Genomic DNA, 13,749 nt, shown 5'->3' with positions numbered 1-13,749 from the left:
CCATGAAGTGTAAGCTATTAGTATCCCTGTGTTACAGATAAAGGAATTGGAACTTGAAAGATGTAGTAATCTGCCCATAGGAGGAACTACTTCCTGTAACTAAGGAAAAGGAACAAAAAAGATGAAGAGAGAATGTTTATCCCATACAACGAGTGGGGAATTCAGAGAGAAGGCAAGAGGGAACTGGGCACATCATCATGATTTGTGGAACGGAGGTTACTGGAGGGAGGGAAGTAACTGGGAGACTCTGAGGAATCTCATGGTCCAGACAGAAGACCAAAAGAAAGCAGGGAAACCATCACAGACTAAGTTCATTTGACTGCCCGAAGAAGACTACAGTCAGGCAGAAGCCAGTCTTCAGCTCAGCAAGTAACTCCTGTCCCTGATGGATGGTGGCCAATGAAACATCCTCCATGAGAATCATGTGACTAGCACCCATTTGGTCAAGAGAAGTCTTGTGCTCCTCCTAGGGGCACGTGACAAATTGCCTCATTACTTCTTCCTTTATGAACAGCACTGATAAACACAAAGCATTGTTTGGTAGGATTATATGCTCCTCAAGTCGCCTTCCCTTAACCCAATGAAAGGGCTGGGTTGGTGAGTTAAAGGACAGTTTCCTCAGTATTGCTCAGGAACCTGGCCATACCAATTGCATACCACCAGCAGAAGCTGGGCCTGTTTACAAAACAGAATGTCATTCAAGAGCCTGGGTTCAAATGCTGCTCTACCACTTAATACAAGTTTTGATGTAGGATAGTTAGGGAACATCCACACACCTTGGTTTTCTCTTCTGTTGTATGAATTAAGCGAAGTAATACAGGTAAAGCACTTAGAAATATACAAGAATAAAAGTAGTAGTAGTAGTAATAGCAGTAGTTATCCTAGTAATGTTCTGTTAGTAGCAACAATAGAGCATTAGTAGCAAACCTGTCTTGCATGTACCTATCTCCAGGACAATCAAGCTAATCATACTGTCTTCATTGCTTCAATGGCCCTTTAACCAGAAGATCATATAAGCCTACTTATATTACAAACTGAATTATCCTATCACTATTCTAACTCACTTTGTGTCTATATGCTGCCTTGCTTAGACCTCTTGCTCATTTCAAAATATTTTCTTCTCTGTAGAATAGTGTTCAACAGTCTTGTAGTGTAATGTTCTATACATAGATGTTCAGTTAAATATAATGTAGTCTTTTAAACCATAACAATAGAAAAATTGGAGATACTTTGCTGGGAAAAAAAAAAAAAACTATTCCAGGTGTTTCTAAAGAGCTATTTAGCTTTCAAACTCCCATGGAAGAATATTTCTGAGAAATATCTGAGCTCACATGGATAGCCCAAATGATGGCATTATTTACAAATTGACATAAACACGTGAAAACTATGTTTATCTCTTTTCATTTCAGATTTTCCTCAGTATTCTAGTAGGAGCTTTAAATCTTGGCAATGCTTCTTCTTGTCTGGAAGCCTTTGCAACTGGGCGTGCAGCAGCCACCAGCATTTTTCAGACAATAGACCGGGTATGTGAAAGCCAAAGTAAAGACCATGAGCAGGTTGAGGGTGGAGAGAAAAATGAAGTTCTGAGGAACTTACTCTTAATGTTAAGAAAAATGAGGGACTATTGCAATGCTCTTAATTCAACAGTACTTAATTGGGACTGTCATGAGCCAGATCCCATACTTAGCTGGGACTGCAAGAGTGATATAGAACAAATAAGGCTCTTGCTCTCCTATCATATTGGAAAATGGGCAATAAAGAAGTAAGCACATTTATGGATCGAGAGGATATTATGCTGAGTGAAGTAAGTCAGACAAAGAAAGACAAATACCATATGATTTCACTTATATGGAGAATCCCTATTTGCAAAGCAAATGGAAAATGAAGAAACAGACTCATAAATACAAACAACAAACTGGTGGTTGCCAGAGAGGAGGGGGCTAGGGGGATGGGGTGAAGGGGATAAACTGCCAGCTGTAAAATAAATAAGTCACCGGCATGAAAAGCCAATGATATCCTAATAGTAGCCAATGATATCCTAATAACTTTGTATGAGGACAGAAGGTAGCTACACATATCTTGGTGAGCATTTGGTAGTGTAATTATTAAATCGCTATGTTGTACACCTGAAACCAATCTTACTTCAGTGAAAAATAAAAGTTGGAAAAAGAAGTAAGTACATTCAAAGATAAGATAATATCAGTGCAATAAAGGAAATAAAATAGCATGGTAACAGTTGGGGTGAGGGGAGGAGTCGTTAAGTGAGGGGAACCTCATCTCTGAGGGGGTAGTATTTGCGCTGAGAACCCCAGGAGAGTCAGCCATGCAAAGCAAGGCTTAGGGGAGGAGCGGTACGTGGGAAGTGAGAGCAGGGCGGTGATTCTGGAAGAGAGGCCTTCTGGTTGGTGAGAGATTGGTGAGTGCAGGGACCAAAAACAAGGTCAGTGTGTCAGAGCAGAGTGAGCAAGAGCACGGAGGCTGGAGAGAGAGAAGAAGGGGCCAGATCATGCAAAGCTTTAAGGCCAAGTTCATAAGTCTGGATTATCTTCTAACTGTGACAGAAAGCTTCTACAAGCTTATAAAGGATTCTGGTAGCCTAGCTAGGATTTCCCTGGTTATCTACTGAAGCACACTGGACATCAGCTAGAAAGTCAAAATCCAAGAATAGAAGGAGGAAGACGGCAAGATGTTGTTCTTCCTCTGTGGCAGCCCTGGAAAGCCAGAGGTATTTCTTTGGTCCCTTAAATATTCAGTATTTATGAAGCATAAAACCTGCCTGAGGAAACTTCATCACTTTATCTGTTTTATATTTGGAGGCTTCACATATTGCAGTATAAAACACATTGTTGAAAACCAAATAGGCACATTAAGATATCCAAATTCTACCTCATTCTTTGTGTTGTTATATGCTCAGGTAAGATGATGAGTCTAAAAGACCTTTGAAACTATTACAAAAAACTAAGGCATTTAAAAATTCCTTCATTATCTTTACTACAGACCCAAGAGGAAGAAAGTAGATTACACCATTGCCCTAGATAGAGATATGATGATGAGTTTCTCTCACAAGCTGGCCCTGGAGATGCCCCTCATTCTTGTCTGGTTAACTAGAACGGTTAAATTCTAGATTAGGCTCACTACTAACAACAACAGAGGTTAAATTCAGCCTAACTGAAAGTTGGTAGTATCTGAGGATACCACTTAAGAACATACAGTTAGTTTTAATCATCATCTACCATAGTACTCAGATGTAGAGTACAATTGGACCTCGGCTTAACTGACTAGTTGTGTGGCCTTAGGAAAGATACTTAACCTCTCTGAGAGTTCTCTACTTCCTTAAGCAAACAACTGAGCATAGTGCCTATCTAGTTAGGATATAGTGACAATTACATAAGTGAAAAAACATATTAAATACCTTGTAAATTGTCTTCAATGGTATCTCAATAATATAATAATATATAAAAATGTTAACATATTATATGCTAATATAATTATAGATCAATACTGCATATTACATTATTGTTACATAATATAATGTCATAGTAACATATCAACAAATAGTAGTAATTAAACTAATTATAATTATTTAATGTGAAGTTATGTATCAATTATTTATGGGCATTGTATTTCATATTGATCATAATTAATTATATGTTAATTCTTTGTGTATGTTCTCTATTAATATATTATATATGTAATAGAACATACTAATACTATTCATATCTAGTAATATAATATCTCATATTAATATCTCAGTAATTGTTAGAATTATTACTATTATTAATAAATATTTAATGTGGAAGCAACTTTGTTGCAGTGTTTTACCTGGTGATTGTTCTGTTTTATCAGTAAATTCAAACCAAGTTGGACAATAAATGTATATATATTTGTTGCTGCTATATTCCTTTATACTCTACTCCAGAAACCCATCATTGACTGCATGTCAGAGGATGGTTACAAGTTGGATCGAATTAAAGGTGAAATTGAATTCCATAACGTGACCTTCCACTATCCTTCCAGACCGGAGGTGAAGGTATGTGTTTCTCCGGGAACAACCAGCACTTTTCTTCTTCGATGATTCATACCCAGGGCCACAAATTACTTGTTTTTCTGAAGCATAGCTGTTCTCAGGAAGAAGAACAGAAGCACATTTCTCTAGAAGTTCCCTTAGGCATCACATCATTTCTCAGGCACAAGTCCCATTCCTTTGTAATAACGAAAACGTGCCAGTCCCTCCAGGGAGGACACAGTCTGGCAGCCCGTTCCGGTTAGGTCAGGTTAGGTATGAGCCTCTGTTGAAAGGAATGGCAGGGCCCGTCATCGTAAGCATGAGCTGAATAAACTGCCAGGCAATCAGAACAATCCAGAAGTACAGATGCCCAAGGCGGGACACTGCGTGGGTAGGGCATTTCTGGCAAAGACAAGCTGCTGCCTTTGCAGTTTTTCACTTCCTATCGGTAAGTTCACAAGGGTCACTGGATCAGTCTTTGGAGGAAACGTAATCTTGGGGCTCCCTGCTCTTTGGCTGTGTCTTGGGCTGGATGATTGCCCAGGGCACATGAGGAAGAACATTCAGTTTTACTGCACCTACAGAGCGAGTATGTTTAAAGGCAATTTGCTCTATAGGAAAATTAGCATCTACTCTCCTTGCGTAGGTTGACTTTGAAATGAGACTTTTTCCTAATTTTTAATAGAATACCTTTAGCCACACTTTCTTAATATTTCTGTTATAGGAACTAAATCCCATGCAACTTAATTCTGATACTCTGTACCTAAAACATAGGTAAACACATACATACAAACATACACACATACATTAGACGTACCTATATAAAACATAGGTACCTATATATTCTGATTAAATTGCCGAAGTATATTTTTTATCACTGTTACATATCATATCATATTACTGTTACATATCAGTAACATATGAAAACATTCAATGTCACAACATATGTCAAAGTACCTTGTGAAAGAGAAGCCGCAAGGCAGTACTCAGTAAAGATTTTCTAATGGATGGCTAAAAGCTTGCTTTATAATATCTGTTCAGAACCAGCTCATAATAGCTGTTTCATAAATACCAGTTGAATTAAAACACATTTGTTTCATTTCTCTTTTATTCTCTATTCCCTACACCAGTAGTTTTTTTTTAATAAAATCTTCTTAACTTACACCGATATGTACTTAGCCCTGCTGGAGGACGTACCACACTGGGCTATAATGAGGGAAAGCAGTGCCTGCCTTCCCTGGGGGAGGTTACAGTCTAGTAAGTGAAAGTCTATTTGCAAGACTGACTGTCCGATGTGAAATGAAACTTGTGTGGTATTTTGTCACACAAAGGACCCTAAAACCCCTTTACCTAATAAGTACAAAAATCACCACTGACTTGGTGAAAATATCCAACAGATGCTTATGAATTAGCTTCCTATTCTTCCCTTTCTAGACTTAACAACATTCAGTCTCGATATTTAACAGTGCTTTAAACTTAACAAATGCACCACGAACATTTGTTAGGGAGAGTTTTCCAGATAATACGTTCACACACATACAAGTGTAGGACAGCTTAAAATTTGTGAATTAATTTGTTGATAATCTATGATCAGCAAATTAGTACTATATTTTGAACTTAATGTTTTTCTTTCCTTAACTAATTGGGACAGTCTCTTTGAGGCATCCTAGCATATCAGGAGTGTTTGTTTGTTTTTAAAGATTTTACTTACTTATTTGTCCGAAAGAGCACAGGCAGGGGGTACAGCAGGTGGAGGGAGAATGAGGCTGATCCTGGCCTCAATCCCAGGACCCTGGGATAGTGATCTGAGCTAAAGGCAAACACTTAACTGACTGAGCCACCCAGGTGACCCTATCAGAAGTGTTTTAAATGTGGGTTCTGGAGCATACTTTTAAGAGTTGGTGTAGTTTATGTACTACAACAGTGTCACCACACATCATTTGCTTCCTTGGGTGCCCCTCTCAGTTTATTAATGAGTAATGTGCTAAATGCTAAAACCTCATCGTAGGCACTCTTTACTGATTTTCTGGCTATTGATGGATACTGATAGTTACTGTTTTGAGGGTGTAAGTAAACACGTACAGAGTATCCTCACAAAGCATCCTAACTTACAAGTCTAATTGCTGACAATCTGACCGTTGTTCTTTTCTTTTCTTTACAGATTTTAAACAACCTCAGCATGGTCGTTAAATCAGGGGAAGTGACTGCTGTGGTAGGACCCAGCGGATCCGGGAAAAGCACAGCCCTGCAGCTTATTCAGCGTTTCTATGACCCCAGTGAAGGCATGGTGTGTGTCTTCCAGCAATCTCTCAATACAGGGGAATGGGAGAGTGCAAATGGGGATACATTGGTCAAACCCAAAGGCCTAGCGTACACTGAGACCATCTGGACGCAGGCAGAGTTGACTTACTGAGTTCTTGACTGAATGGAATGGACTAATTCCCTGCATGGTGGTCACGTTCCGTGAACAACCAGCCCGTTCGCTCAGTGATACGCAAACACGTTCAAAATGGTTTTGCTGCCTCGCCTGTGAACTCACATTTCCATTTCTTTCTCTGTATTGTAACAAAATCATTATTGTGCCTTCAAGTTTTCTAAACCCTAAGTATAGGAGAGGTTGCATGGCTAGAATGAACAGATTGATTGTTGGCTGCTTTGAGAATTTAGGTGTTAAAGAAAAATCATATAATTTCACAAACTACTTCGTTTCTTTTCTCCTTGTGTTTATTTGCCGGTAGACATAGACCCAAACTAAGAAAATAAATATCCATCATTGTCATTTGTTGATTACATATGTCAAATACTTTACGAAAATGATTGCTTATTTTCAAAATGAGCCCCAAGGTATATATGCTCATTTTGTAAATAAAGAAAGCAGAGTCAAGAGAGATTGACACTTGCCCCTGATTTGAACCCAGGTCTCTTAAGTGTCAAAGGCTCTGCTCTTTCTACACTCTCAAAGTTGTTCTTGTCAACATCTCCTTGATGCCTTGAGATAGACTCATTTGAGTCTATATCAAGTGGCTTCAAGGTCAGGTGTTCCCCTACATGGGTGCTCTGTTACACTGACATGACTAACACGATAGAATTCCTTTCGATGGACCATTCATCCTACAGGTATTCTTTGTACATACCAGCACAACTATACTCTGAATACATAGAAATCATGGTCTCTTGGTGTAAGATTTTTACTTTTTTGCTAATAGTGATTTTTGCTTATCCCACTTACAGTTTCAATTACGTTTGAACACCAAAGTGTTATTTGATGAATCTTTCCAGAAAGTAAGAGTTACTGTAAAGCATGCCTACAAGATAGGGACCATTTCTTATTTTCTTGGTAGCTTTTGAAGCCCATTTTTGGTCATAAGTCAAAAGATAATAAAAACACACAAAATACAGTGAATAACTGACTTGACTCCATTGAAAAATTTAAGATCTTCCCATTCCTGGGCCAATCATGTTACATTAAATGACCTTTACATCATTTGTGTTTTTACAATGAATTGTTCTACAGCTAGACTTGATTTCAACTCTATATTGTCATTCCGATGTAAATAACCTCATTATAGGAGGACTCATCTGTTAAAATCTTGCAGGTCTCTATTATTCCTCTTCATAGGACAAGTAAACATAACATTTTGATTCAGAACCCTGAAGGATTCCAAGAGATGTGACGTTGTGCTCATGTTCTCTAGGTGACTTTGGATGGCCATGACATTCGCTCTCTTAATGTTCAATGGCTTAGAGCTCAGATTGGGATAGTGGAGCAGGAACCTGTTCTGTTCTCTACCACCATTGCAGAGAACATTCGCTATGGCAGAGAGGATGCAACAATGGAAGATATCGTTCGAGCTGCCAAGGCAGCCAATGCCTACAACTTCATCATGGACCTGCCCCAGGTATCCCCCAGCCCCTCGTTCCAGGGGGAAACCCAGAAGTTGTAAAAGGAAAGAAAAAGTCCCAAATCCCAAATTATTAAATTCTTAATGCCATGTTAGGTTGCATTCTTGGAAATGTATCATGAGTTTTCCCCTTTGCCTGAAAGCATATTGTTGTCTATATATTAAAAATCTACCAAACAGGGAACTTTCTTTTAAACGTTCCCTTTGACAAGGGCTCAGTCTTCTTACTCCATCTGTTAAGCATTTGTCCAAGCAGCTGATAAATTTATGTGGCAATGACTTACACAATGCTCGTTGATGTCTACCAATGTCATTGTTCTTTCGTTGCCTTGTGCTTGAACAGCTAATACTGTGGCCTCAGTATTGTATCTCGCATATTCAAAAACTCCTCATTTGTCTTCATTTTAAACAATGATAACAAAAACCAACTCCATATTATTATACGTATTTTGTGGCCAATGGTCTGCTAAGTCAAAGAAGAGCTCTTATAACCAGTTAACATACATGTAGTGCTTACTACCTACCAGACACTGTTCTGAGCACTTTACATCTCATTTAACACTCACAACCATCTTGTTGGTAGCTACTGTTACTATTTTCATCTGTAAAGAGAGAACCAAGTTTCTAAGAGGCCAAATAACTTGCTCAAGGCAGGAGAGTCAAGGTTCACACCCATGTGGTCTGGCTCCAGAGTCTGTGCTCTAGATCATTGTCTATTTGGTGTTTTGGATTACCTGTGTGAATAGGATTACCGCTGTGAGTATGATAGAGTCCAGTGGTAAAGAGTATAAACATTTGAAATCAGACTGCCTCCATGAAACTCCCAGCTCCTCCCTTTTGCAAGCTCTATAAACTCGGGCTAGTTACTCTAACCCCTTACAGCCCAGAATTTCCTTACCCATTGATTGAGGGGAACAGCATTACCTGCCTCGTGGGGCATCTGGGAGGACTAACGAGGTAATATGTGTGAAGAACTTAACTTCATGCATTGTACATGGTAAGTGCTCAACTCATGTTGGCTAATAATAAACAAGACAAGAGCCTGACATCATTGTGACATTCCAATATAATGCTAGACATGAAAGATACTCAGTAACTTTTTGCTGTCAGTGGTAATGACTATACAACTAGTTTGATCTTTCATTTGCAATACAGAGATAGTGTTAATGTTGTGTTTTTCTGCGTTGCTTAGCTAGAGAAAAGAAGGAAAAATTTGGTAAGTGCTTTAACCCTTTAAAATGGGGTTTCAGGACGCTGATCAACTTTTTCTTTGGTGGAAACTTTTTATTTTTTTTAAGTAGGCTCCACACTCAGTGTGGTACCCAACATAGAGCTTGAACTCAGGACCCTGAGATCAAGACCTGAGCTGAGATCAAGAGCCACATGCTTAACTAGCTGAGCCAACCAAGCTCCCCTACATTGGTGAAAACATTTTATTTCAAGTTGAGCTAGAGAGAAGCATTTATACAATCCAGTGAAGCTGGAAATGAAAGAATGGATCAATTTCTTTTTTTTTTTTTCTTTCAAATTCTTTACTTGTTGATTTGGCAGAGAGAGAGAGAACACAAGCAGAGGGAGCAGTAGAGGGAAAGGGAGAAGCAGGAGCCCTGATGAGCAGAGAGCCTGAGCAAGACTCCAACCCAAGACCCTGGGATCCTGACCTGAGCTGAAGACATATACTTAACTGACTGAGGCACCCAGATGCCCCCCAAATGGATCAATTTCTTTATCTTACACGCAAATATTGATTAGATAGTAACCTGTTTCAGGAAACAGTATTTCTTTCAGTGAAATTTGGTCCTGTGAAAAGTCATGCTTGAGAAGAAAGCTAGAAAGGATCTTGTAATAATCCCTGCCAGGAGCCATCAAATTGTTCTCTTCATTACTGGTGTCACCTTCTTCCTAGCAATTTGACACTCTTGTTGGAGAAGGAGGAGGCCAGATGAGTGGTGGCCAGAAGCAAAGAGTAGCCATTGCCAGAGCCCTTGTCCGGAACCCCAAGATCCTGCTTTTGGACATGGCCACCTCGGCACTGGACAATGAGAGTGAAGCCATGGTGCAAGAGGCACTCAGTAAGGTTTGTTGAAAGTCTGAATTCATTTTTCAAGACCATGTGGAAATGTGCTGTAAGAAAGGCAGCTTGCTGAGAGGAGGCTTGGGGGTGGGGTGGTGGACTGGGAAGAACAGAATGGAGATGGGGATGGAAAGAGAAGGACTATCTGGGTCAGTGTCTCCAGTCTATTTAGAAACTACTGACTGACTAGAATGTTCCTCACAGTTGAATAGAAGTCAGTTTGGCTTACTTGCGGAAGCTATAAATACAAATTTTAAATCTTATTAAATCCCACTTATGTGATTTCAAAAAAATTTCCATTTTGATTTTAGCTGTTGATTACTAGCAGCAACTGGACCAACATGTGGGGTGTTCATGGCTTTGATAAAGTGCAGTGGCCTTTTCTAATATCTGCAGAGGACCTGTTTGAGGACCCAGAATCTGATCACTTGTGGATTCTGAGACCATCCAAATGTCAATGTCAGCTCTTACTGACATTGTTTGGTTAACAGTGCCCTGTACATTCCTGCAGATCCAACAGGGACATACGATCATTTCAGTGGCTCATCGCCTATCTACAGTCAGAGCTGCAGATGTCATTGTTGGTTTTGAACATGGTACAGCAGTGGAAAGAGGCACCCATGAGGAGCTGTTGGAAAGAAAAGGAGTCTACTTCACTCTAGTGACTTTGCAGAGTCAAGGCGATCAGGCTGTCGATGTCGAAGGTACAAAGGGCAAGTGTCTTTTCCATTACACATGCACAGTCTTGAAAGCATTATGTTTGTTAGCTCTCATGGTTTCATGGATTTCTATATATTTTTATATACACTGTCTTATTTGTTCTCCCTAAAGCCCTCGAGGCATATTATAGAGATGATAAGAGAAAAAAACAAAAGCTCAGGAGGTTCAGTTACTTGATCAAGTCAGAGAGCTAAAACCCAGGTTTTGTGGGGAAGACGATCTTGATTCCATCCCTCTTGTTCCCCCCTCCCCACTTTGCAAATAAGAAAGCTTTCTTAGAGCACCCTGTGCCCAGTAGGACCTCTGTTCTTACTGACTGAGTAAACTAACCAATGACTAAACATTGGAATGCCTATTTTCACTAAAGCAGATAGATACATCAGGCCCTAGCGCATCTTTTTTTTTTTTTTTCAGTCTGAATTTTCAGATTTGATAACTTATCCCAGCCTACATCAACCAACCACTCCAAACGTTCTCTACCACATCACATATCAGTTCATGAACTCCACTGGGTAATACTACTGTGTATATTTAACACATATGATTTCTTCTGAAAAGATTTTTTTTTAATTTGTTGAATCTAAATTCACCAAAGGGTGAATGAAGGGTTTCCCCTTCATTTTTTTTTTTTTTTAATTAGCCATGCTATCAGATATCTATTTGTTGGAGATAATACATGGGGTATCACACAGTTCCAATGATTTAATCCTGCTGAGTATTTTCTTAAGTTTGTTTGTTTATTTATTTATTTAAGTAATCTCTACGCCCAGTGTGGGGCTGGAACTCAAGACCCCATGTTCAAGAGTTGCATGCTCTTTGAACTGAGTCAGCCAGGCACCCTCTGCTGAGTATCCTGACGTTTTATTTTTGTTAGAATGGGCTGGATAAGTGCTAAGGTTTTTTTTTTTTTTTCTGCAACAAAGTTAATAGAATGTTTTAGCATCAGACATAGTAAAGATAGGCTAAGCAAGCATAGTAATTTTCTTTTGATATGGTTCTCCTTGTTGCATACACAACTATTCCTGTTGTGTTGAATAGGGGAAGATGAAACTGATGGGGCCTCACTTGACAGCAAGCAGACCTTTTGCAGAGGGAGCTACCAAGCTAGTTTAAGGTAAGCTGAAGCCATGGGCACATTTTAAGGTTTTAAAATATTCTTAGGAGCCCTCGGCACCTATGGTCCTCGGGCAATATCTCAGGTACGACCTGGAGATCCTTGAGCTTAGCCCCAGGTTTCATGTACTATGAACATGCAAATGAACCCTTGAATGCTATATTGACATTTCCATTTCCAGTTTAAGGGGAATTTTTGTTTAACTTTGGCTATTTATTATGGGTAGGGTCATGATAGAGCTGCTTTATAATTAAAATGTTGTTAATTGAGCTTAGAAAGGGTATTTAAAAAATCTGTTGGGTCTTGGCCCCTTGATCTAACCATGGTATAGAGCACTGTTTTACATGGAGGTGAAGTTGCGGCCTTAGGTCCATTCTTTCGCCTGCTGAGCTGCAATTGAATTACAAATGTTCCTGCTTCCAGAGCGACCCTTCTGAATTCAAATCATTCCTTAACTAGATGAAATAAGAAATATATTTTTTTAGCATTTGAAAAGAATTTCTTTAGACCCCAGCTATTTATTTTCTTATGGCTGAATATAAAAGTATTGACTTTCAAACATATTTTTGGAGTATTTAGTCTTTCATCCTGACTTAAGAATTTCAGTAAAATAGTTCTTTAATGTTGAAAGTGTGCATATTAAGAAGGATTCTGCTCAAGAGTATCTGTCTCTCTTCATGAAAACATTACTTATTATTTTTTCCCCTAAGTTAGGAGGCTGTAAATAATGAGTGACAGCAGATTTCCTTACTCTTGCATTTACAATTTCTAGGATATTTAATTCAAGGCTGTACTCCGGGTAAAGGCTCAGTTATAAGACTTGCCCTTTCAAGGTAATATATTGCTTATTGAAAACTGGTTTAAAGAGGCTTAAAATAAAACATTTAGGTAACAACTCCAAGTAATTCAAACACAGATTTATTTTTAATACTCAAAGAATAATGTATAGTGTTGTTGAATCACTATGCTGCACACCTGAAACTAATGTAACATTATGTATCAACTATACTAAAAAAAAAAAAAAAAAAAAAGAGTAGTTCATGGAGCTTATGCCTAGGGTTTTTATTTTTCCTTTTGAGAATAAGTCTATTCAAAAAAAATTTCAAGAAATGCTGTTTTTTTAAAAAATTTATTTATTTATTTTATTTATTTGACAGACAGAGATCACAAGCAGGCAGAGAGGCAGGCAGAGAGAGAGAGGAGGAAGCAGGCTCCCTGCTGAGCAGAGAGCCCGACGCGGGGCTCGGTCCCAGGACCCCGAGATCATGACCTGAGCCGAAGGCAGCGGCTTAACCCACTGAGCCACCCAGGCGCCCAAGAAATGCTGGTTTTATCAAATTTATTGAATTTGGAAAACAATAAAGCAATAGTTTCAAGTTACTTTGGAAAGTAAAAACTAAAAAATTTGCCAAAATTATTAGGTGATTTTTTACAGATATTAGGCATTATGTTTAACCATGTTTCTCTTATTGGAAGAAAAAAATTATAAGGGTCATTAGAATCACAACCTGAAAATACTATCTTCTTAAACACAGAAAATGGCTAGGCACCTCTTTTGATTGCAAAGAGGAAGTGATCAATATATTCATGGTCATGTCAACAAGAAAATAAATATTTTCTTTTTTTTTTTTTTTTGATTTATTCATTTGACAGACAGAGATCACAAGTAGGCAGAGAGGCAGGTAGAAAGAGGAAGGGAAGCAGGCCCCCTGCTGAGCAGAGAGCCTGATGCAGGGCTCATCTGATCCCAGGACCCTGAGATCATGACCTGAGCCCTAAGGCAGAGGCTTAAACCCCCTGAGCTACCCAGGCACCCGGAAAATAAATATTTTCTTAACTTTTCAGATGAATAAAATTCTATTTGTTCTAAATAGTTTACTTACAGTTTATTATTAGGATCAAATAACCATTTTTAATATAAATATTTCCTATA

The 13,749-nt window shown here is 38.8% G+C and overlaps 1 protein-coding gene across 3 annotated transcripts in view; it reads left to right on the top strand.

Annotated features, from left to right (window-relative positions):
- The window catches only part of ABCB11 (ATP binding cassette subfamily B member 11), an 85,137-nt gene that overhangs the window by 38,028 nt on the left and 33,360 nt on the right, over window positions 1-13,749 (top strand). Inside the window, exons 10-16 of one of the 3 annotated variants that reach the window (XM_044242275.1) lie at window positions 1,410-1,523; window positions 3,920-4,030; window positions 6,168-6,293; window positions 7,702-7,905; window positions 9,815-9,985; window positions 10,494-10,695; window positions 11,741-11,816. In XM_044242275.1, coding sequence (XP_044098210.1) covers window positions 1,410-1,523; window positions 3,920-4,030; window positions 6,168-6,293; window positions 7,702-7,905; window positions 9,815-9,985; window positions 10,494-10,695; window positions 11,741-11,816 — 1,004 coding nt within the window. The remainder of the gene's footprint in view (window positions 1-1,409; window positions 1,524-3,919; window positions 4,031-6,167; window positions 6,294-7,701; window positions 7,906-9,814; window positions 9,986-10,493; window positions 10,696-11,740; window positions 11,817-13,749) is intronic. The other 2 variants (XM_044242273.1, XM_044242274.1) reach the window with 2 other exon arrangements.

Source organism: Neovison vison, chromosome 3 (genome assembly GCF_020171115.1).
Source record: "Neovison vison isolate M4711 chromosome 3, ASM_NN_V1, whole genome shotgun sequence".
Lineage (NCBI taxonomy): Eukaryota > Metazoa > Chordata > Mammalia > Carnivora > Mustelidae > Neogale > Neogale vison.
The sequence above is the reverse complement of the archived record's forward strand: the minus strand, read 5'-3'. Positions and strand labels throughout refer to the sequence as shown.